At 49.4% G+C, this 23755-nt stretch overlaps 10 protein-coding genes; 1 reads left to right on the top strand and 9 right to left on the bottom strand.

The window, feature by feature from the left end:
* Positions 1 to 397: 397 nt before the first annotated feature.
* Positions 398 to 888, top strand: FFUJ_05027 (probable clathrin assembly protein; the record flags this gene model as incomplete). XM_023571616.1 has 2 exons in its annotated part: positions 398 to 429; positions 489 to 888. 2 exons carry the CDS (start codon positions 398 to 400, stop codon positions 886 to 888), a joined length of 432 nt encoding a protein of 143 aa, XP_023425893.1.
* A 234-nt stretch (positions 889 to 1122) lies between these two features.
* FFUJ_05026 (uncharacterized protein) lies at positions 1123 to 1960 on the bottom strand (the record flags this gene model as incomplete). XM_023571617.1 has 2 exons in its annotated part: positions 1123 to 1407; positions 1460 to 1960. 2 exons carry the CDS (start codon positions 1958 to 1960, stop codon positions 1123 to 1125), a joined length of 786 nt encoding a protein of 261 aa, XP_023425894.1.
* Positions 1961 to 2709: 749 nt separating this feature from the next.
* On the bottom strand, positions 2710 to 3674 carry FFUJ_05025 (putative IST1-like protein; the record flags this gene model as incomplete). XM_023571619.1 has 2 exons in its annotated part: positions 2710 to 3561; positions 3651 to 3674. 2 exons carry the CDS (start codon positions 3672 to 3674, stop codon positions 2710 to 2712), a joined length of 876 nt encoding a protein of 291 aa, XP_023425895.1.
* Positions 3675 to 4288: 614 nt separating this feature from the next.
* Positions 4289 to 7502, bottom strand: FFUJ_05024 (serine protease family protein; the record flags this gene model as incomplete). XM_023571620.1 has 4 exons in its annotated part: positions 4289 to 4497; positions 4555 to 6852; positions 6917 to 7113; positions 7168 to 7502. 4 exons carry the CDS (start codon positions 7500 to 7502, stop codon positions 4289 to 4291), a joined length of 3039 nt encoding a protein of 1012 aa, XP_023425896.1.
* A 1191-nt stretch (positions 7503 to 8693) lies between these two features.
* Positions 8694 to 10482, bottom strand: FFUJ_05023 (related to ferroportin 1; the record flags this gene model as incomplete). XM_023571621.1 has 5 exons in its annotated part: positions 8694 to 8990; positions 9043 to 9567; positions 9748 to 9779; positions 9830 to 10039; positions 10086 to 10482. The coding sequence occupies 5 exons, from the start codon at positions 10480 to 10482 to the stop codon at positions 8694 to 8696; spliced, it is 1461 nt and encodes a 486-aa protein (XP_023425897.1).
* A 669-nt stretch (positions 10483 to 11151) lies between these two features.
* FFUJ_05022 (uncharacterized protein) lies at positions 11152 to 11771 on the bottom strand (the record flags this gene model as incomplete). XM_023571622.1 has 4 exons in its annotated part: positions 11152 to 11255; positions 11311 to 11406; positions 11470 to 11668; positions 11709 to 11771. 4 exons carry the CDS (start codon positions 11769 to 11771, stop codon positions 11152 to 11154), a joined length of 462 nt encoding a protein of 153 aa, XP_023425898.1.
* A 1247-nt stretch (positions 11772 to 13018) lies between these two features.
* Positions 13019 to 15904, bottom strand: FFUJ_05021 (uncharacterized protein; the record flags this gene model as incomplete). XM_023571623.1 has 3 exons in its annotated part: positions 13019 to 14697; positions 14747 to 15763; positions 15817 to 15904. 3 exons carry the CDS (start codon positions 15902 to 15904, stop codon positions 13019 to 13021), a joined length of 2784 nt encoding a protein of 927 aa, XP_023425899.1.
* A 1984-nt stretch (positions 15905 to 17888) lies between these two features.
* Positions 17889 to 18517, bottom strand: FFUJ_05020 (related to AMFR protein; the record flags this gene model as incomplete). XM_023571624.1 has 2 exons in its annotated part: positions 17889 to 18188; positions 18248 to 18517. The coding sequence occupies 2 exons, from the start codon at positions 18515 to 18517 to the stop codon at positions 17889 to 17891; spliced, it is 570 nt and encodes a 189-aa protein (XP_023425900.1).
* Positions 18518 to 19198: 681 nt separating this feature from the next.
* On the bottom strand, positions 19199 to 21000 carry FFUJ_05019 (related to cell division control protein CDC36; the record flags this gene model as incomplete). XM_023571625.1 has 7 exons in its annotated part: positions 19199 to 19264; positions 19315 to 19456; positions 19510 to 19719; positions 19770 to 20091; positions 20141 to 20574; positions 20682 to 20823; positions 20919 to 21000. The coding sequence occupies 7 exons, from the start codon at positions 20998 to 21000 to the stop codon at positions 19199 to 19201; spliced, it is 1398 nt and encodes a 465-aa protein (XP_023425901.1).
* Positions 21001 to 21957: 957 nt separating this feature from the next.
* On the bottom strand, positions 21958 to 23318 carry FFUJ_05018 (probable dopamine-responsive protein; the record flags this gene model as incomplete). XM_023571626.1 has 6 exons in its annotated part: positions 21958 to 22278; positions 22335 to 22830; positions 22882 to 22978; positions 23029 to 23040; positions 23089 to 23172; positions 23219 to 23318. The coding sequence occupies 6 exons, from the start codon at positions 23316 to 23318 to the stop codon at positions 21958 to 21960; spliced, it is 1110 nt and encodes a 369-aa protein (XP_023427149.1).
* Between the last annotated feature and the right edge of the window lie 437 nt (positions 23319 to 23755).

The raw sequence follows: 23755 nt of genomic DNA on the forward strand, positions 1-23755 counted from the left end.
AAGAAGTGTTCAGTTGTAATTCAGAGCCAACCATAGAATCTTTTCCGTAAAATAGAAAATGACCAATTTGAAGTCATATCAACGTTTTTGCGGGGGAGTAAGACTAAATGGCCCATCTGCACCTCAGCCAAGCCAAGCCTGGTTGCACAACAGAAACAGGGGGTCAACGTGTGCTAGAAACTGGACTAGGCCGGGGCATCCCCAGGGTCTCTTAGTGGCAGCCTTGCAGCTCTCCAGTGGCTTTATCCCTACTATACTCAGCCAATCAGCATCAACCCTTGTGTTCCGCGACAGCCTCCTAACAACGTCGGCTTATCCATGCAACCATCTCTACCCCAGCTCTCCTTTCTCAACCGCCTCCCTCTCGTCTTGAGCTTCAGCCTTGCCCAAAGTCAAGATGCTCTCCTTTATCCTCATCCAGAATCGACAGTACGTTCTCCCAAATCCGCGCACTCTCTCCGATTGAAAAGGTACTTACTGCTTCTCAGGGGTAAGACTCGTCTCGCGAAATGGTACGCCCCTTTTAGCGACGAGCAAAAGATCAAGCTCAAAGGCGAAGTCCATCGCCTCGTCGCACCCCGCGATCAAAAATACCAGTCCAACTTTGTCGAGTTCCGAAACAACAAGATTGTTTACCGCCGCTACGCTGGTCTTTTCTTCTGCGCCTGCGTCGACACAAACGATAACGAGCTCGCCTACCTAGAGGCCATTCACTTCTTCGTCGAGGTTCTCGATGCCTTTTTCGGAAACGTCTGCGAACTCGATCTTGTTTTCAACTTCTACAAGGTCTATGCGATTCTTGACGAGGTGTTTTTGGCGGGCGAGATTGAGGAGACGAGTAAGCAGGTTGTGCTTACACGGTTGGAGCATCTCGACAAGTTAGAATAAGGCCGGGGCTTGGTCGAGACCTGAAAGGCTGTGAGAATAGGCGGGATATTTTGAAATACTGCTTCATCTGGCCGAAATCGTCATTTGCATATCATAAGGGCAGGCAGGAGTTGAGGCGTTTCGTGGAGGCATCCACAATATTGAGAATATACCATTGTCGCTGCTTTGGCCTCTTCATCCCAATCTCCCGCTACAAAAGCATTGAATCGGATATAAAAACGACACTTGTTCGAATCATTTTGTCAGATCGATGGGAGACGAGCCCGTGCCGGATCCCTTCGAAACCAACCTGAGGCTACTACTACCACCAGTGTCAAGTTTTGCTTTTTTCTTTGCTGGTACTTCCCCATGTTCTCCTTTTATATCCAGCGACGTAATCTCTTCGGACTCTTCGGACTCTTTGGACTTCGTATCCGTATCTGCAGCAGTCTCTATGCTTGAGAAGGGGATATCCCTCGTCGGCCAGTCCTGAAGGGCAGATTTGGTATACTCATCAAACTTTCTAATTTGACCGCGAGTCTTGAATATCAATTCTCAGCAGAGGAGCTTCCAAACATGTGGTTCACCTTACATTGTAATTGCGCAGTGGAGGCACGGTTTGTACCAAGCCGGAGGGTGGTATGGGCTCTGAGGTACTATACCCGTTAACACGATATCCATACCCATGCCAGATGAGCATCGTACTGTTAAGGAACTGATTCTCTATTTCATGTCGTAAAGCATTCCTCTTCTCCCTCAGCTGTTTTGTGTCCTCGTCCGACTCAGTATCCTTGTTGTTAATTTTAGCCCACAAGGCGATGGCGTCTTCAACCTCAAACCCCCAGGAGTTCACGAAAGATACCCATTGCTCGACGACTTGGCTTTGGAGGTTCACTTCTGTCGTGAAGTCTTGGTGAATAAGCCATGTCATGTAAATTTTCCCCATTCTCCTAGCCGAGAAGCTTTCAGGTGTAGCGTCAAACTTTTGTTCGAGCAGGTTCTGGGAGACTTGAGCCAGTTGTGATACATCTTGCAAGTTGCTAAGACCGAGGGTGTAGCGGAGAGTGTTAAGAATTTTTCGATTTGATCCCATTGTGTTCATAGACCGTGAAGGTTACCGGAGAGAAATGTTGTACTTGAAAAGACTGAGTGATTGGCGAATGCAGGTATTCCTTTGCTTGTATGAATCGATATAGGTAGAATGCTGACTTTGAACGAGATCGAAAGGAAGAAAGTAGAAACAGAAGAAACGCGGGGGTTCTGAAAGTACCTAAATACTCCAGGCAAGGTCAAAAAACATAATGCAGTCGCAACTCAAGAGTGATTGAGTTCGTCTTCAAAGTCTACCTACTGATGCATACCTAACCATCATCTGTAGGTATCAAGCCCAGTAAACCTTTTGTCAGACCTGGCCGTAAAACCCCCATTATTGAAGGACCTTATTCACTGTTCCTTGCTTGAATACTCTAGCTCGCAGTCCGAGTAAGTGACCTTGACTGGCTATCACTGACAACCATACATCTTGCATCTTTCATCTGTGTAAGGTATCTAAAGGCCTTTGTGCGTAACATCTTGCTTTTATTCTATGGTTGAGCTGCGGCGAATAGTGTGACACAAAGTCCATTGTCCACCACTCAGTATCAAACCTCCTTGTCCATAGAACACGCACAGCAACATGATTCACTCTGACGAAGTAGAAGCACGCCCCTCACTGGATAGACCTTCCACCTACACACTATCATATTCTTTAAACACAATTCACAGGCTCACAAAACTTGTTCATCAACAAATAAACCCTAAAAACTCCACGTTGCGCAATATTCCCACTCCATCCAAAGCACCTCATCGCTTCTTCAGCGCCGCAAACCTTCTCTCCAAGTCCCCAAGATCCGGAATCGATCCATCGGGCTCGCCCTTCCTCGCCGCTGGTTCCGCCTTCTTACTTGGCTTCAGCTCTACTGAACCAAGCGTCACCTTGGGATGTATGTTGTCGGTCGTCATTCGCGGCGGTGTCACTGTTAAAGGACTCGTTGGGCCGCCACCAGCTAGCTTTTTAACTGGTGTGTTTAAAGCTGGATCTTTGGAATCTGCTGCGAGAGGCGTTTCGAGAACCTTTTGCTTCTGGCCGCCTTGGTCGTCGTCATCATCGTCGTCGTCGAGGAGTTCTGGTGGTGGCGAGACTGTCTCCCGCTTGGGCCAGTCTACTCCGTATGCTCTGGCAATTTCTTCCAGGTATCCCACCACAAGCTCTTCGCGCGGAGGCGTGACGCTGAGTTTCTTGACGACCTTCTCGTTGACCTTTCCATCTGTATTCTCCGTCGCGGCAAGGACATAGTCCTTTCCATACTTCTCCGCAAATAGCGTCCTCACTGTAGCCAGCTCTTTGATCTCCGTCTTGGGCGCCGCATATATCAGACTCTGAATAGCCTCCTCCAAGCCAGGGTCAACAGTATGGCCCTCCATCAACCCAGCACGAGCAAGTAGCAGTTCGCAGTAAAGTTCGAGCATCTCGTGAAGCTCGGAGGTGATGTCGGATCGAATGATGTTCTCGACGCGAATGCGGGCTGAGTCTTCCTTTCCGGCCTCGAGGAGCTGAGCCATGGCTCGTCGCGCGGTCTTTCCAAGCTGTTCATCGCGCTGCTGAACCATGCGCAACCGCGCGATGGTAAGCTTGAGCTGAACTTTGAGCTTTGTCTACGGATTGGAAGCAATATGTTAGTTGATACTTCAACTGGCGCATCATGACATTGGATGCGATAGCGGGGAAGCGGGGGGCAACGGACTATAAGACTAGCACCTGGCGCCATGATGAGCCTACGAGGAGTGATATAGCAAAGGTTAGTATATAGAGGCAGAGTGAGAAAGAAGCCTTAAGAGAGAGTGGGCGGTGGTACAAAGGTGAGATTGAGATACAAAGAAGGTGGAGGGGTTTAAGTTGGGCACATTCAATCGAAGTGCTATAACTGCGCTGCAGTGTAAGGCAGCCTGTCCTGCCTTGCGAACGCCCAGACGCTATGAGCTCATTGTTTGAAGCCTTAGGGCCCCACTATAGCTTCACCTCATCCACATCCGGTTCAAGCCGGAGCTCAAGACTTCAGGCAACCTCAATTATTCATGTCAGTAAATGGAAGCAGTAACTATCAAGTATAGGCAGAAGCATTCTTCCTGCAATTCAAGGTCTTGTGATAATTAATGTACACCAATACTTCCATCCGTAAATATTTAGGTATACAGCTCGTCTCTATGTATCAATAGCCATCCCAGTCAAAAGGCTATCTCATAGCTCCAGATGATCTCAAATAATAGAATCCTTCATCGCCATATAACGCCGTACCCTAATCCCAGTGATCCCAAATGAAGTTATGGTTGTACACTCCCTCTATCTGCCAGGGATTTGCAGCTCTAGAAGCAGATGATGCATCTACTCCATATCGGCATCCTGTGCAACCGGTACTACCCCGTCAGTTGCCTCTCCCTTAAACACGTCGTTGCCTTCGTACGTGACTCTTCGCCATCCACAAGCCTCCTTGTCATCCTTGATCCATTCCATCGTGGGGAAGTAGTGATCGTTCTTCTTCATTGTGATCACCCACGGCACGCAGTCAAAGGTTACAGCTTTGAGTCGGAAGTCTATTACATGTTAGCTTTCCCGTATTTATAAGTTTCAAGAAACAGTGGCTGACTTACAAGTATTGTCAGGAATTTCCCGGGTCGCGGCAATGAAAGAGTCGAGATCAGGGGTAGGAGTACCATTCACATGGGTGATGAAGTTGGTTGGTGCGACGCCATACTGATAGGCAGGCGATCCACGAATCCGACTAGAGACGTAAACCTCACTATGCAGCTTGCTGATCTGTTGTCGAACAGCCTGGTGAGGCCTGTGAAGGATAGCACCACAGAAAGAAACGGCATGGTTCGTTTCCATGTCGTCTGCTGCCACTGTAGGAAGTTGTAGGTGCATCTCCTCACACTCTCGCACAATAACTGCGTCCAACAACTCATGTGAGTACATCAAGTCAAAGTCGGAGATGGTAGTGCAAATCTTTCCGTTCAGCGTGAGGATAATATCTCCTTCGAGCAGAGATACAGGGTGGTTCTCGCGCTCAAAGGTTCGCTTGCTGACCATGAACAGCTGATGATGAGATCGGTTGGTCTGGGTAACCTTCTTGATCCACTCATCGGAGACGCCCATGACGGATGCCTGAGCCATCTGGACTGATCTGAACTCGACGGACAAGATACGCAGCTTGGGGTTGATACCCTTCTGGACTGACTCTACGACAGGAAGCAGAGTCTTGGTGCCAAGACCGAGGTAGTACTCTTCATCGCGTGACGTATGATGGGAACGCTCTCCCAGATATGACAGCCACAGAGCCTGGACAGTACCGTCTGGCGCAACAAGAACACCACTGTTACATGTCGAACCGAGGTTACTGTCGATCGTAATGGCATCAACATTAACAGCACGATAGCGCGGGGCGCCCGAGTTGGCGGGAATGGCCACCGCAGTGATCTCAGTGACACTTGTAGATCCATGAACAACGCGCCCAATCCTATTGTAGCCGAGAAAATAGGTCTTGGCGCCTTGGGTGAGAACCTCATTGCTCAGGCGAGCGCTCATGACTGGCGCATCGACGAGTGAGGGATCGTACTGAATAATGGCGTAGTTCTGGAGGGGGTGTAGGAAGACAACCTTGCCCTCAACAATGATGGAGTCAGCAATAGTGACAGTGATATCGCAAAGATCATAAGGGACAATGGCTCTGGAGATCAGAACGAGACCCTTGTCTGCATCAATCACGAGGCCCATGCCCCAACGGCGGTTCTTAGGGAAACCATCGAGTTTCAAGGGCATAGTGCAGTTGATATGCACAAAACTGCGGATGAGGTCGGCAATGCCTTGGTGTGGCATGTGGTCCAGCTCAATAAAGGAGGCGGATCGTCGAGTACGTGGAACAGGAGGCAATGGGTCTCCCAAGTCAGTGAAGTCCCAAACTCCAGACTCATCGTTTCGAACAGCAAGTTTCATCTTGGCCGCCCAGTGTCGATCAATGTAGGCAACGGTAGTATTAAGGGTGTGGAGGTCACGAAGGTGTTTGTAAGTGACAACAACTCGTGCGCGATCTGGGATTGCCTTCATTACTTGGATGAAAGTGTCTAGGTCTGGCACCTTTTTGTGGTCAATACTCTGGACAATCCAGCCATTATCAGTGTTATCAAATCGGAATGAGCCAGCTGATTCGCAAACGTAGACACCCTTGACAGCGACGGCATAGAGTCTTGCTTGCTGGTAGGATAAATCGTGGAAGCTGGCGCCTGCCACTGAAACAAAGCGGTCAGGGGTAATCTTGTGAAGATCTCCGACCTCGATCTCGACTTCTACGTCCTGTCCACCGCGCTGAAGGTGCAGCTTAATGGTTTCGTCAACGCTCGAATCCAGAATGTCGTCCAATCGAATAAACTGTGTGATAAGTTCGCCGTTGACCTTGATCAAAACGTCGCCTTCCTCGATCTTCTTGTCTGAAGGTCCTTGGGGGAGGACAATCTCAGCCACAAGCATGTTTGTCTCTTCCGGAAACTTCTCACGCATGGCAGCCTCCCATTGAGGGCTCAATCCCAACCTTCTGCATTCGTCAAAAGGCTTGAGAAGGAACTGGCACTGAATGTCACCACGTGTGACAGGCTTGCCGTTTTGAATGCATTGCAGAGCACGGAGTGGTCGATCCAATGGTAGGAAGTAATCAGTCGAAGCTCCATCAGAACGACCGCCAGCTTGGAGTGCGACAGCGCAACCGTCCTTGTTCACGACAGGACTGCCAGAACTTCCTCCACTTGCAGCGGCGTTGGCCTGGTAGTAGCACGTGTTGAAATCGCTGTACCCCTCGCCATATTCCGGGGCATTTCGATCCAGGCGACTGATGATACCTGACAAGATACTAAGCTTTTCGCCAGCATCGTTACCGACGACTCGAATCTCGGTTCCAACTGTGCTTATTAGTAATGGTCCTCGGCCGTGATCGGAGTCGGGGGGTTGTCTTGGGGTCCTTACCCTTTGCGAGGTCGGGTCGCAGCTCTAAGCCATCAATGTGCATATACTTGATCGCCTTGGGATCATATCGTAGAATACCAAAATCGTGAACGGGGTCGCGGTAGACGGGGTAACAGTCGACTTCTTCGTGGTTGTCGAAGACACAGTGGCCCCAGAAGGGACCAGCGCCGACAACGTGACGGTTGGTCAAGATGTATCTGCAGAGCCAGATTAGAGCCTCTTCTCAGCTGTAATAGACAGAGATTACACACCCTTTCTCGGAGTCAACAACATAGCCAGTAGCTTCACTGGTCAAAGCAGAATCGGTATCGAAAGAGCAGGTCTGGCAGAACCTGATCGCGACGACGTTGCGCACCACCTTCTGGATGGTATCCTGCCACTCTCCCAAGCTCCCTGGTGTTCCAATATACATAGCGTGAGGGTGAAGTTCGTCGGTCATGTCGGAGTGGTCGTCAAATTCAACAATGTCTGGTGTGTTGTCGTTTGGGGAATGTTTTCCGTTGATGGGTTTTTTGGAAGGAGGAGCTTCGTCTGGCGAGCCCGGGGCCTTTCTTTTAGCCCGGGCTGAAGAAGATGCGCCATTCATGATTGTTTTGATTTCTGTGGTTTATGATGGCAAACGCGAGGACGATGTTGGTGAAGGAGAGCGCGAGTTTGGTTCGTGGTTAAAGGGGATCGAAAGTTGACAACGTCACAGAGAGAGACAGGGATCGCAAACAGTGACGGGACTGAGACAACAGCACGGGTAACGACAGGGAAACAGAGATGACGGGAGGAAAGAGGGGGCCAGTGATTAAGTAGAGATAGAAGGGATTCAAAGAATGCGTTGATAAGGTAGGATTAAGAGGGCGAACTCATGAGGGCATGTGATGAAAGGCCCAGGCTTGAGTGAGAGATGCGATGCGATGCAATCTGGGGAAAAATTTATGATGGATTCCATGCCTTGGCCTCAAAAGTCCAGTCCAGTCCAGTGATTGAGTGGATCAGCTGCAGCGGCGGGACTCTAAGGTTACAGGGGAAATCATACCCTCAAAAGCCGCTAAATAATGCAAGCGCCGTCATTCCCGCGGTGCCTAGGGTGCCTTCGGGTGCCCTTCAAGGTCTGACCCGGTCCCCACTCGACTCGCCCCGACAAGACAAAGAGGTTGTGGGTGTGGTCGAGTCGAGATGGTGTGCCACATAGAGACGAGGGGGACGACAGATGACCAGTCAGATGGGGGGATGAGATGGTGGGCGATTGAGACTTTTGTACCTATTCTGCTCACCTAGATTGTCAATATCAAGCTTATGAGTCCTAGATCTTTATACAATGCAACACATCGCACAAGACACCTGACCTTGTAAGTATGTGAGGGTCGTATTTATATGAGACATGGGCTTACGATGACCGACAGTATTTCCAAAGCCATAGATGATATCGTATACAAGAGAGAGAATCCACGATTTGGAGCACTGATTGACTAACAGGGAGACCAAAGACTGTTCCCCCTACTCGAGTCTCTTCACGTCATACACATCGACCCAAAAATCACTGCTGTCCTCCCTCATGTAACCAAACCTGCATCATCTATAAGGGTCACTCCTCGATCCACGAGGCCTTGCCATGCATGCATATCCAAGACAACCCGCTGCCGTCCGAGACACGGAAATAAACGTGGAGGGTTCCCAACCCACAAGATCCTGTGCTATCCTATCATTGTTGCACTGCTTCCCGATCCAGGTGACCACCAACGTGTCTCGTGCGATCCTCTCTTGCATATGCATATCATACAAACATTCAGAGCCCCTCTCTTCGCCTCGACGGCCCAGACTCGAACAGCTCGTCGATCGTTGCCTGCTGCTTTTCCGGGGACATGCAAGTCGGCCAGTGGACGAGATGTCCTCGTCGCTTCTTGACAAAGGAGCTGTACAGTAGCCATGCAAAGAACACTGCTGTGACGCTCAGTGCTGTCGGGTTGTGGAACTCACTAGGTGACGAGAATATGATGGTCGACGTGTATGAGCACATCTCGAACACATTTTGCCAACTAGCTTCCACAGCAGAAAAGGCTCCTCTATTCTCTGCCTCAACTTCCTGCAATGCATGGTCAGCAAAGTTCCTCAACATATACCGCAACAGAACTCACCTCTTGAATGATGACCTGTGCAGACAGATCTACCCCCCAAAGTCCGATTCGGCTCAACATCGAACCACAGACAAGTCCCAGTGTCGATGCCAAAACGTTATCAGCATATCGCCAGAAGATTGATACACCGATTGCTAAACACCCCAGTTCCCAGCTGAGGAACCAAAGACCGGCACGAACGGGACCAATTCTCTTCATTAACCACGGTCCGATCCATGTGGCGAGAACCTCGAGAGTCACCGAGACCGTTCTCATTGCAGCAATCTGAGCTGAAGTGTATCCACTTGCTAACAAATATGTAACCATAACTCCGCCAAAAGACAAGACTGTGCAGTAGAGAAGCGCTATCGAGAATGAGGGTGCAAATGCAGGATGTGTAAAGTAAAGTCGAAGGTCACTGGACGTCTTCTGCACAGCCTTTTTGAACGACACATATACATTCTGATGAGTTTGTTGTTCCTCATTTTGTGGTACAATAGGGGGCGTAGTCTTTGATTGCTGAAGTTCGGGTACTTGATAATAGACCTGTCTCAGTCAGAGAAGATCATGTTGAGGTCGTATGAGTTGTATATGACTTTCCTTAGCAATAGTGAAATATTCCATAATAACTGAAGCACAGTTCATTGCTAGGTTGACAAGAATTGCTGTTTCCGTGGAAACACCATCTAGTATGCCTATGAAGAAAGGTCCGAGTAGTTTACAAACAAGGTCAATTCGCCTCATTTGCGAGTTCATGGCTACAAGTATGTGTTAGTAGCATCCATATGATATTTGAGAGAAAACATACTTCGAAGTGCAGTAGTATCTGAGCGTGCCACAACAATAACCCAATCTCTTTCCACTGACACGAGATTCATGATAGCGGCTAGTTTCTCAATACATGCCATGAAGATCAAGGCCGCAAGCAAACCGACCCGCAGCTCATCTGAAGGGCTTTCGGCTCTGCTGAGTATGAAGAATATAGCGCATGAGGCAGCAACAACAAGTCGCTGTGAGACTACTCGGGTTAGGGTCATCTGTCATAACGGCTTCTAATGACCTACCGATTGACAGTCTCACAGTCTTAAGGCGGTCTTCACGATCGATGTAACTCCCGACCCATGATGACAACGTGATCGCAGAAGCACCTCTCACTATCGAGTATATCGCAAGGGGCATCAAGGTTCCGGGGAAGATTGATGCAAGATATAAGACGCTGCCGAATTCGAAGACGCGTGAGTTCCATGTTGAGAGGGTATGAGATATATAGAGCCTTCGCGCGCTTTGGCTGAGCGTCCATTCGGGGTCGGTATTGCTGATATTACTAGTATCACTTTCATTATTGCTGCTGATTTGGCTTAGTGATTGATACTGTGAATGAATGATGCCAGTTGATGAAGTCGGCGATGTCGCTAGTAACGGTGCCGTTTCTTCGTTTCCGACGCCGGTAGTTGAAGCCATGATCGTCAATTCCTCAATTCTTCAGGTACTAGAAAGCAATCACATGACACTAAACAAAGAGACAATTGAGGAAGCTTCAGATTTATATATGAGAGTCAAGTTGAGTCTATCAATTGAAGATTGTTGAGGAATGGCCAATCGCTAGTATCTCGCCTGATTCTTGGTTGTCGGGTTCTATAAATGCCGGCCCCATCGCGATCTAGTAACCCCCATAATCCGACCTAGAGTCGGCCCAATCCCGATCGACTTCACCTAGAAAGGCAATATCTAGACAACTACATCCAACAGACACTTCTTTATATTTGCAATATGTACTAATGGACACTTGCAACACCGTTGTTTTCGTGCTACTAAGAAGTCGATGTTGGGATCGGAAAGATATCGTGACTTTGTAGATGGGGCTTCCCCAATTGTCACACAATCAAAGACTCTAAAGATATTGCAGAGGCAGTATATGTTTATCAGCTAATACGAATACCAGCTTCCATAGTCACTCATGTAGACTATATATGATGCCCTTCTGCTCTGTCCTCTTGCTAGATGTCCACTAACACCTTTCATATGAGTTCTAGCAGATGGCATCAATGATAAAGATTCCCTTCTTCCTGCGTCTGTTGAAAGTTTGGCGACGACGTTCTCCGGCATCATAGAGAAGATACATACAGGAGCCTAGATCTCTCCAGTGACATTGTCGTCCTCATCCATATCTTCATTCTTGACGGTGGCGTCGCTGAGCTCCTTCTTGACAGCCTTGGACTCGCTGTCGGGGGTCTCTGTTACTAGTGTTAGTAAGAGGCTTGATCTGAGGGCTAGATATGATCGACTTACTGGGAGCGCGACGCTTACGGGGAGTCACCTTGGGTGTCTCGTACGCGTCCTCCTCGTCCGATCCGCCCTTCTTGGCTTTGGTGACTCGCTTCCGACCTAGAAGAAGGTGTTAGTTAGTCTACTAGAATATCGCGACTAGAAAGGGGGTATATGGCTTACCAGGAGTCGCCTTCTTGACAGGGGTTGACGGGGCACTGCCGTCATTGGATTGACTTTTGAAGGCCTCAATCTTCTTGTTGAAAAAGGTCCATTGGTTCTGGAGACTCTTCACGGTGCGTCCCTCCATGTTAATCTCCGACCAGTTGATGGACTTGCCCTCAGGCTTCAACTGGGCGATGATACGCAGAAGAAGCTCGTTCTGTTGTACTGGTTAGAACCCTTGAGGATAGATCGGGGACATGATCAGGACTTCCCTTGGCTTCATCGGTCCAGGCGTTGGGCTTGACAGCAGCGTCAGACATGGTGTCAGTTGAATCAGGTTGATTCTTTCAGAAAGAGAACAGAAGAGGCGAAGCTCGAGGCGAGAGGTTTGAAGATAAGGCGTAGATAAAAGGAAGCGGTATGTCCTAGCAAAGGGCTTGCAGATAAACCGCAGATGAAATGGTGGAAAACAAGTTGAGTGTTGAGTGAAGGAAGCAGTGAGGTGAGGCCTAAGTCTGTTAATGAGAGGACTTAAATACTAGAAATCCGAAGTAAAGATGCGATAAAGCGTCTGAATAGAAGAATAGAAAGTGTTAAGGGGCAGTAAACAAAAGGACGCCCCCTCACTAGACAATTGCAGAAAGCAAACGGCTCCTAGAAAAGATCGGACGAAACGGCCATTGCAATGAACCACCCAACGCACTCCGATTGTAGTCCAAGGGTCACCAGCAAACGAATAGAAGAGAGGAGCAATAAGAGAAATAATAACTAGAACTTACTTTATATATTGGAATATGTCGTTGCTGGCTGCTATTTGCAAAGGTAAAGAGCCTGTTGAAGGGGCTTCGGATATTGTTGTTGTTGAAGACTACTGACTCCGGTCAGAAAAAATGCGAAGAGGAGAAGAAAGAGAGAAAGGCAGAAGATTTGGAGGATGGGAATTATATAGCTCTCACGATCACAGAGCACAGCGAATCACGCACGCACGAAGGTTCTCAAATCCCAAACCTCGCAACCCGAGCCAGGGGCTAGCGCACTGCCGCCGTGAATCTGCCAGTGCCTGACACTGCCCACGCCTTGAGAGGTACCATCTCGTCTATTTCTATGGTTAACTCGTGCCATCATATACACGTCTTGGATTCCCGTCTCCAAAGACCAAATCGCTGATGCCAGTGAAGCCCCAGTCTCGTCTGCAGCGAGAACGCCCTTGATGCAAATCGCCCAATTCAGTTGCCACTAATAATCAACAACAAAAACCACTATCAAACGTAATGAAACGAAACGCAATGCAACATAACTGCCAGCTCCACGCACCCCATGCTTGCATCGCGCCTGTTGCCTCCCAGATCCAGAACCTGCTATCCTCGTCATCTTGTGGACTCCTGTAGAAACCCCGAAAATCACTCTGTATCGCGTTGCTATATGTGGTATCCTCTCCAGTGATCAACAGCTAAGTAGGTAGGTAGCAGTTAGTCTTCTTGGTATCCCATGTTGACGATAAAAAGACATTAAGACGAAATTCGACCCAATCCATAAACTGTCAACTCCGCAAACCAAAACCAATCAATTACTTCATCTTCATTCGGAACGCCATGAATTCTCGGAATCGGTGTTCATGCTCCTCGCATGCAGCCGCCCAGCGTCGGCGAACATCCATATCCTGTTCGAGCCAGTTGTAATACTCCTGAATGTCAGCATCACCCCGGTTCTCCAAGAATGAATACCCCTTTTCTTCTCGGGTACGAGTGATGTGCGACTTTCGGGTGGCAAAATGGTCGACGACTTGGGCGTTGAACGTGTCCCATTGCTTCAAGTATTGTTCAAAATCTTTGACATATGTCTCCCAGGTAAGCGCGCTAGGCTTGACGCCGTTAACAGCAGCGGCAGCTGGGATTTGAGGAGCAGTAGGTGCTGTCGGAAAGATCAATGGATGGACCTTAGGTAGCTTCATTGGAATTCGAGGCGCTGCTTTGCTTTCAAATGGCAAATTATCCTTCAGGTCAGAGAAAGACTTCAAGCCGGAACTCTGTTGAGTGAATGGCGCCACGTTTCTGAGGTCAGCGAAGCTTGCTTGGAACTCTTCACTGTCTTCAGATCCCATATTGTTTGGATTGAATGCCTTTCTGGGACTCTCAGGTCTGTGCTCGTTACCATTGACAGTGTCAACATTGCCAGGTCGCCACTCGGGTCTGGTGGGCTCGACATTGATGTTTCGGGCAGCATGCGGAGCAGGTACCACTCCAGGAGCCTGGTCTGCTCCAACGGGTTGCTGAGGTTGGCTCACAGGCTGAGCAGGTTGTGGTGAAGGCGTAGTCTGAACTGGCTGGGGCGAAGGTATCTTGGGAGGTCGAGGTGGCGGCATGGAAGACGGCGCAGGAGGAGTATCTATGTCCATAGCCTGGGGACTCTCAGCAGCAGGTGGTTCTTCTTGCACCTTTCGGCCACGCCATTCCAACACCTCATCTTCACTGCTGCTGTCGTCCACAAGATTGGCATGGCTTGACTTTTTGGACGCCTTCGGCTTTCGTGAGTTTGTTCGGGTAGACCGCGTGGGAGATACCGACTTTGACGGCTGAGGAACAAATGTTTGGGGACCAAAATCCCAACCTGCAGGGTTAAAGGCCGACTCGGGCTTGGCAGAGTCGGATCTCTCAGCATCGGACATGAAACTTGGTGTACTCTTGCCGCTCATTGGGGGCCGCTTCCCTGGGGATTGGCGACCTGGTTTTCGGGGCCTACTTGGGCTATCCTGTTCAGCTCCACCGGCATTGAACGCCCACCCAGCAGCGTCTTCTTCGTCAGCAAAACTAGTGTTAATATCATCGGTACTTCGCCGAGAGAACCGATGGTGGTCAGGTGATGTTCGTGAGAAAATGTCATCATTGACAGGGAAACTAAAACTGTTCGAGTAAACTTTGTTAGCACGATTCGGCATGCTGGGGTTTTTAGAGTCGCTGTCTTGGAGCTTCGGCTTCTTAGCAGGGCTGTCAGGACTCGCGTTGTTGATGAGTTGTCGTAAGAGCTCCTGTTGCTGGCGCTCAAACGGGGTCAACTGGTGAGTTGAATCCTGTCTACCACTAGGCGACGACTGAGAAGGCTTTATGGGGATTTCATACGGGCAGTGATTCCCCAAGGAATCATACCCATGATGACCACGACACTTGTTGGAGCTCTTCGGGATTGGGCGGCTGGATATTGTAGAAAATGAATTGGCATACATTGTTGGGCCACCAGGTGAATCAGTTGCTGTCTCATAGTTAGTAATAAGATGTTTGAATTGACGACTTTCACTGACGCTTATCATTTGCGGGAAACTCGGTGGCCTGCTGGTTGGGTCCCAGCGGAACACTCTTGAAGCCACTGCGAGTTTTCTTCAACGGCGCCTTAGGACGGTCTGCCGGGTCCCGAGGTATCGAAGGTTGTTCAGGAGCCTTATTATTCAAAGGAACGTCCTCAGCCTTTCCGCCCTTCGGCGCACTGGCGCTGCGTTGTCGGTTGAAGGCTTCATTCTCAGAGGCAGATTGATCTTGGCGAGTTGCTTCCCGAGTACTCTTAGCCCGGTTGATTGAGATGCCGTCGAAAGGGTTAGTCTTTTCGCCTCCGTTTGACGACGCATAAGGAGTGCTTTGTCGGGGGTCGGCTGTACTGTCTCGGTCTCTGAATTGGCTTAACGGATCAGGCATCGCAGTTGGAGGAGGCCGTTGGGGAGTAGGAGGAGGTGCTTGTTGTGGAATGTCAGAGCCAAATCGCTGCGCATATCGTTCTGAAGCAGGTCGCGAGCTGTAGTTGCTACTTGATACAGGTGGTTCATCGCCCCCTGCTGTCCGAGGATGGAAACCTGTCTTTCTTGCACCAAACGAGGCCTCTTGACGTTGTCTGGCAGATTCAGTCCGTGGTGGCGGAGGTGGAGGGGGAGGTCGTGGCTGATCGTTCGCTTTGGCGGATGCACCCTTTCGCATGTTTTCGAATGCTCGGGCAGCATTCTTCTTCGATTCCGCATCTGATGCTGTATGCTGCTTTGCAGTGGGAGGAACCCCCGTAGAGAAACGTTGCCATCTTTGTGCGCCCGATGGCGGAGCTCGAGGATTTGCATTGTTGCGCCGAGGAGGGGGCGGATACTGGGCGCTGACGTTTGACCAAGGGTTACCCTTAACACCCGAAGCTCCTGGGAATCTACCGCGCCCTCGCGAAGCATCGTGCTTGGCTTTCTGTTCAGGGTCGGAAAGAATTTCGTGCGCCGTTTGGATAATCTGGAACTGGGTGTTCACTTCTGCCTCTCGCCCAGGATTGCGATCTGGATGATACTTGAGAGCTACAAGTCGTGTCAGCGGCTGTATGAAGGGCAAGAGCTTCGTTGGTCTGTACCAAGTTTCCGATATTGTTTTCGAATTTCCGCAGCGTCTGCCGTCGGTGGCAGCTCTAAGTCTGCATAGTAGTCTCGGGGTGTACCCATCGCGATGAAGGGGCCCCAGTCCACTGGCAATTAGGTTCGCGCAACCTCAGGATATGTACTTGTAGTCTTGAAGGGTTCGGGTATCAACAATCTAATAGTTTGCGGAAATGCATCAAGGCCGTCTTCGGTGTTGTCTGTATCAAGCGGCGTTTCAGGTCTGCGAGAGACTTGTCGTTGGAGTTCGAATTGATCACTGTTGCACAATGGGGTACTGTACTCAAATGCCAGGGTAAGTTCTCGATCGAGGTGCACGAGTATGAAGTCGTACCTTGAAGGTTTAATGTTAGCACGTATAATCACTAGAAAGTCGAGGTCAAATCAACGAGGTTGAGCAAGGGCCAAGGGGTCATGGGGACGACCAGAGAACGAAAAGCACAGAGGATATATCTGATCAGCCATGGAGTGTCGCAAGGATGGACCCGGTGTCGGGTGGCTACCTCAGCTAACTGTGCCTCTTGACATGCGCAGCAACAGAAGCGGATTGGTGGTACTGATTGGCATGTTACTGATCCAAGGAAAAGGGAGAATTACCAAGATGACGTCAAATATTCAACGTGAGGCTGTTGATCGAGGAGCGGATCTGTATGACCAAAGATGAGACTACGTTTAGTCTAAAGAGGGGATGAAAAGGTCAGTGAATGAAGGGGGATGCGATGAAAGTGCCAAAAGAAAGAGGGAGGGAGATCTGAAGCTGGTGGTGATCGGAGAATAGGTAGGTACTGTACCTTTTTTGGATCTAGGCGGAGCTCAGGTGAATGAATGGGTGAAGTCGAAGGGTGATACACTTGAACTACCAGGACCCTAGTTCACGAGGCCGCGTTGAATGGCTGTGGCTCAGCTACAGGGTTCGCCTTTTGGTAGACGTTTTGGACCCTGAATTTCGCGGCAGATGTTTCGTAACGCTTCTTCCGATGTGACTTTACTAAGAAGTGATCTTGGAATGCGGTAATTAATCTTGTTCCTGAACTTGGAACCTGTTGGCGTAGGTGAAGCAGATTCCTGTCAAAGTATCATTCGGTTGCCCGCGCATATGTAGAAGAAAACAAACATGTGGCGGGGTCTTATATTTGTACCAGCAACCAATCCCCAGAACCCCACTACATGGAAGACTCCAGTTGCTATTGTCTACAACTCCAACAATGAGCTACCTATCATCCGATAGTTGAGGTATGTGATTCATATCACTATCTCTACGAGAGTAGGCGTTCTATCAGATGGTCTCTCTGTCTAGTCTATAAGATGTTGAGTTTATGGCATTCCTGGTAATCAACCTTGAGATGCCCATGCTTAGATAGCTTCAACTGGACCCCTATACCTTTTGGTTACCTCAGTCATGCACAGGAACACAAGCCAATCTTCATTTTCGCTTTGAGTATCTGGAGGCCTTCTGGCACTCCTAGCACTGCGTTAGTTGCCAGACATTCATTTTCTGACAATCTCCCGAGACCATCGCCACAGAGCCACGCAAGCACTGCCACATCTCTAACTGCTATGTATCAGCTTCACATGAGGCTTGGCTGGTTGGTGTAAATCTCAGAATAAGTCTGAGAAACAACTCAAGTTCGAGTGAAATATTGTGAGCCTAGAAATGCGTTATCAGACTTGTGGCAGAGTTCTCGGCATGGCGATATTTTAAGTCTGCTAGCAAGATGGAAACACTGCTTGAATTGTTTGCGCATGTGATCAACGGAAGATAATCGATATGCAGTAAAACAGGGTTGGCTTACAAGCCACGCGGAATGCTAACCAGCGTCGATGCGGATCTGACAACACGCTATACAAGCACTTTAAGCTCTTGAGGTTGGTTAAATGATTAATCAAGTGTCGATACGAATACATGTTTGTCTAAATATGAGTATCATGGAAGAAAACCAGACACTTGTCTCCGTCCAAAGGGCACGCGACATAACACAACCGTCATAACTAATACAATGCTTGGCCACCTTGTTATCTACTAAGTTATATCATGCGTCTTTCTATCCTATCAACTCCCCTGAGCTGCCTTCTCAGCCGCAAGCTTAGCTTCCATCTTCCTCCGCGCCGCAAGAATCATCTCATCCCTCCTCCTCTGCAGCGAAGCTTGCCTCTCGTCCCTGTTCGAGCTCCATCCCTTGCCCTTGGCATCCTGCTCCTCCTGCGACGCAGTATCCAACTTATCCTTGAGGTTATACCGGGTGATAAGATCCGGCTGCGCTGGCTTATCCGGCTGTCGAGACGCCGTCGCTGCGCTGCTGCTCGGTGCGGATTGGCCCGGAGGAGGCGGTGGTTGGAAAGTCACGGGGGGCTAGTGGTGATACTTGTCAGCGAGAGGCCTGAAAGGGCAATAGCACAGGTTCACCATACCGTGTCCAGTCGTCCTGCTAGTATTCGCTCTGTCGTGCTCTGGATGTTTCCTCCGTTGCGCTGCAGATCCCATAGAATACTCCGTCGATCCGCCTGCGGAAACATTTGCTGTATTCTCTCAACTGCAATCTCTCTTGACCGGAGGAAAGCTTCAGGGGATCGTGTGGGCTGAGGTGGCGACGGTCCTCCAAAGAACAGATATCGTATTATCAAGCCTGAGACGACCAGGATGGCCAGTAGATATGGCAATGAGATTTGGTCGTCCGCCATGATGTATGAGTCGCAAGGAAGAGGCGGACGTTTGGAGGAATTCTAGGAGGCTACACAGGTTCGACCGAGAATAGGTGGCCGTCCAAGAAAGATGCCGAGATGACGATAAGTATGTACAGTTGTAGTCCCACGAGCTAGAGAGAGCTTGGGTCGTGGGTCGGTGGCATGTAATAAGCGTTGCTCTTACGGCAGCGAGTCCACCCTGAAAGATGGGGCGCTACGTCAAATTGCATGTGGGGAATCCTCGGCTAATCATGTTAATGACCAAACTTGACATGATTGATATCAGAACCAAATGAGACGCTGCCTTGAGGCACTTTCAAATGTCGATTCCCGATAGTTGATGATTGGGTAGAATCATTGAAGTCAAACCCTGGCCTGTCGTCCATTGCGGCCACAGTGAATTCTCATATATGTCACAACATTCAAGGCAAACAGTTATTGCGCAGAACTGAAAAGCATCATTTATTGACACGACAGTCCCATATCCAGGCGATAAGCCAGCCCTCAGTGATGGAAGAGCGTTCATTCATAACCCAGGTCCGATCCCATCCCCACGAGAAACAGTTGCCCTGTCTTGATGCCGTAACGCCCCTTTATACGTTTCTTACGTATCAGTCACCCATGCACACCTGTTCCAAAGGAAATTCTCTCCAATCGTGGTGCTCAGTGCTCCTCCTATCAAGGTACAACCTGTGCCTGACCTAGTGTTGTATCTAGCTCGCCATAGTATAGAGTGAGTTCTTTCTGTGCGCTTGTTAGATGAAATCGTCTAGACCCCTCCGAGATACACATACACGCTCTTTGCGCCAGGAGTTTGTGTCCCAGACGACGTAATAGCCTCGCTCATGGGTAGGACTCAGTATTTGAGGAGTCATGTGCTCGTCTTTGGTCAACCACATCTGGAGTTTCTTGTGCCACCTCCAGTTTCGAGAATGTCTATCAACAAGTCAGTTGTTTTCAATACAGTGGGCAGATAGGATATCGCCTACAGCTCAACTGCAGCCATTTGTTGCTTTACATCTGCCGTACAGCTGTAAAAGATCCAAAATAGAGTCTCTTCGTTGAAACTCTGGATTTTACTCTCGATAGGTTGCACGTTCGTCACGTTATAACAATCCGGCAATCGAAATCTTCCATTGGAGAGGACTGGCCGAGGAGGTGCGTCATCAAACAGCGAGTAAATCTGAGTCGAAAACAACCTGAGAAGCCTATTAGCAAGCCCCCGGTCGCTAGTTTAGAGAAAACAAACTCTTGAGAATTGATGTCAAGACCCAGCGAGTTAGGGTCCATTCCCACAACCATCGCGTGGTAGTCAGGATAGTTGTTCATCAACGTTGTCAAGCCCTTGAGACCCCACTTGTCGGATGCTGGCATACCCTCTAGAGGGTCAATGACGTTCTCAGTATCGAGTCGTTTTTGCATGGTTTGTGCCACATAATTCGTGGCGCTATAGTCCGCATTGTTATAATCCGCTACATTAGAAGCATCGTCTGGCAACGCATCCTCCTTGGAAGACTTTTGCCGGGGCTCTTCCAGGCCAGGAGGTTTGCCGTCTTGCGGTCTTGAAGAGCCTGATAAAGTAAGCATTTGGAATCGCGGGCAAGAATGACGAAAACCGACCAGGGGCTCCAATGCCAGGCGGCGACCTGGCTTCGTTCGCTCGGCTCGTAGCCGACAATGCGTTCAGAAGACCATTCCCCCTATTGCTTACCGAGGGTCCAGCGCCGGTGGCCTGAGAGCTGAAGCCCAATGATGACATCAAGCTCGCCGTCCGATCTGATCCCATCTCGCCATTCGAGGTCTGATTCAGTGGTGGAAAGTCGTCAACGCTGCTTGATTGAGTTTGTTGTCCAATGTTGCCTTGGTTACCGAATCTGAACCCGCCTTGCCCTCTGGAAGAGGTGGGACTGAACATATCATCCTGGCCACCTTGCTGAGGGGTAGCTTGGTTGCGCGGACTAGGACCACCCAGGTTTCGCGATCCCGCTGTCGACCACATAGACGACTGGTTGGGGTTCGACATCTGGGCGTTGTTCGATAATGATGGGAATTCGCTAGTCTGCATTAGCAAGCGCGTCATTGTGACTAGCTTCGGTTCGAATAATTCAAAACCGGACAGGCATTGAAGCTCCGATGATGTGTGCCGCAGCCATATACGTACGATAGGTCGAGTGATGTTGCAGGTTGAGAGCCCGACAAGCTCTGCGCGAAGCTCACGTTTCCGCCAAGTTGACGAGCTGCGTTTTGGGGACCTGTTCCCGCCATGGGAACCCCTCCAAACGCCCAGCCAGAGTTGTTGTTCCCTACATTTGTCCCCCGGTATTAGCCTAAGGCCGTCTTCGATGCAACCCAGCCAAAACAACAGCGCGGAGATCGCAATCACTTCTGAAGCGCATACCTAGTTTTCCGTTCGGTAATCGATTCGTTCCTGCTCGTCCTGGTTGTTGGGGTTGCTGTTGACCTCCAAAGCCACCAGGCATCCCGCGGAGTGTCTGTGGCACTGCCCCTACGATTCGATGACATCGTCAGCGTTATCCTGCCAATGCTCGCTTGCTTGCTTGATTCTTGACCATCCAGCCTTCTGCTCGTAGCAATCTCTCCGGCATGCCCCCAGCCTGATCCTGATCCGCGTTTAGATCCATTGAAGCGATCGTGGCGACATCCGAACAGGGTCAATGAGGGTCGCGGAGGGGGTTGAAAGCCGTCACGGGAGTTTCACAAGGCTCGTGAGCGTAAGTGCTGGCGCACAGCTCTCTCTCGCGTGATGATATGCCGAAAAAAATACGAAAGATGACGAAGGTTTTTGCAGATTTCGCTGGCAGCGCGGGGTCTGGGCTGCGAAGGAATAACGTCGTGGGGGGTGCGTCCTACCTGGCCTATTCATGATTGACTGTAGAGGTTTGTCGCGATCAACAAAGTGGAGGTGCTGCTGGAATACAATGTTGTTAATTCGAAGTGTCGTAGCAAGAGGGTTCGTTCGGTGCGACGTCGATGTGTTTTTGTGCGGAGGTTGACAAAATGGTAGGGATGTTGTTTGTAGATGCGATCGTTTGCTTTCAGAGCTGGCCTTATTCGCCTGGGGCTTTAGGTTTGCTACTGGTTGGAGAAGGGCTAACTCACTGAGAGAGAAGGCTGGACATTGGGATGAGGTGGAATGGACGATGATCCGGGCGGGAATAAGTGGGGACGCTCCAACATCATGGCAAACATCGCCAACAAACAACGCCTACAAATAACACCAGCCTCTATTAGACACTGTGATATATCGACTAACAACAGTAGTTAATATAGGCGAGAAGATACGGAGGTCAATTCCCATTCATTCAGCTTCAGCAGAGCTCAACTGCTTCAGTGACCAGCCACCACTAATGAAACACCTCAGACATCCTAGAGTTATCATGCACCTCTATTCTATTCTTTACTCTGCGTAAAAAAAGCTAGCTCAGGGCTTTTTTGAAGCTGTCTTCAAATCCAACACCTGCTACGTTCCTTCCAATCAGAATAATCTTCCCCTCTTTGGGCGTTTCGTCTCCCAACGGCCCGTCATTTATCTCAAAGACCTCCCTCACCCCCTGCAACATCTTGACCTCCCCGTTGGCAAACACAAGCCGTCCCTTGGACCGATGAATCTCGAAATCACTCTCCTTTTCTTCTTCAGGAAGTTTACTGTCCCATAGTACCGATCGTAGCCAACGATCAACTGTGTCCAGTTGTCCTGACTCAAGGCGGCCAACGGGTATGGTGACGGTCGATATGGTCTGACCGGTTAGCTACATAACCTCTTACAATCATCATATATCAGGCGGGAACTTACAGGGTCGAGGTGACTATGTCCCTTAGCATTTGCGTCTGACTCATTGAATTGGTCATATGCGTGCAAATCAAGCAGGAACCCCTCCAATTGAGGGACTACACTCCTCTCCGTTACATGGATCTTAGCAAGACCGTTGATTGACTGGATTCTTGCTTTGACCCGGCTGAGTTCCGTCTCTGTAACCATGTCGGCCTTGTTGATTACGATCACATCAGCATGGGAGATCTGAACATGTGCTGTAGTCATGACAGGGCCATGACTGTGGTCGTCGTGTCCTTCGACAACACCATTGGGGTCGTCAAGACTGCGCAAGATATTCTTCGCATCTACGAGCGTGACTATTCCATCCAAATAAATTGTGCTTCCGAGTCCGTCGTCTACCCAGAAGAGGGGGGCTAGGTTTCCGGGGTCGGCTAAGCCAGTGGTTTCGAGGAGGATGTAGTCAAATGCACCTTTCTTTGACATGAGAGACTCTATCGCATTGACTCCTGTATCCCTGAATTCTGTTAGCACTGTAGGGGGTGGTTGCTGTACATGCAAGACGTACTTTACGGAACAGCAGATACAGCCATTGCCAACTTCTAACCATTCTTCAACTTGCTCACCACCCTTGTTCACAGTAAGGGACTTTTCAATGTCGAGCGCTGCAGTACGACTTAGAAACGTAACGACAATCTCACAACCGAGCACTTACAGTCTCCAAATTCTATACTATGTTAGTGGCTGTTTCTGACAAATCGTGGTCCGTCCTAACCATTCATGATGACAGCGATCTTCTTGCCATGTTGAGCCGTAAGGATGTAATTTAGCAAAGTGGTTTTACCAGCACCGAGATATCCTATCAACTATTAGCGAATGAAATAAATAGTGGCTGGTAGTAATACCTGTCACAATTGTGATGGGAACCTTGACTGTAATCTCCTCATCCACATCGTTGGTGGTTGTATCAACCAGCTCTGGCGGGGCATCGTCATCAAAATCCATGACTGTTGTAGTTAACGTTTGGCCGTTTAGATCAGGCTTTTCTTTAAGTTCAAGAACGTTCGGGGAGTAATTCTAACGGTCGGTAAATATCGAATTCTTTTCGTCGTGAGTTTAGACTCTTCTCGATCAATCAGAAGCACTCACAAAATATCTTGAAACCATGCATTCAGAAGCTCCGTGGTATAAGTTGCCCGGTCCCCCTTAGCTGCATGCGACGGGCATTTCTCTGTTATGCATATAGCGAATCCCCACCCTAGACCCCCTGGTGAGCCTAAGGTAGCCCTGCATAGTCTTCTGGGGGTAATAAACCAGCTGACGCTAGACCAGGGTGCCAAATTTAACTGGTCTAGAGACCTACTCAAATGCACTAAGATGGCCTAAGTCTTTTCGTCACTTGGAATAATGGTCCTGGGCTTTCTTGCCTCCCCTTGCCATGC

This window comes from Fusarium fujikuroi, chromosome FFUJ_chr02 (genome assembly GCF_900079805.1).
Source record: "Fusarium fujikuroi IMI 58289 draft genome, chromosome FFUJ_chr02".
In the NCBI taxonomy this organism is placed as follows: Eukaryota; Fungi; Ascomycota; class Sordariomycetes; order Hypocreales; family Nectriaceae; genus Fusarium; species Fusarium fujikuroi.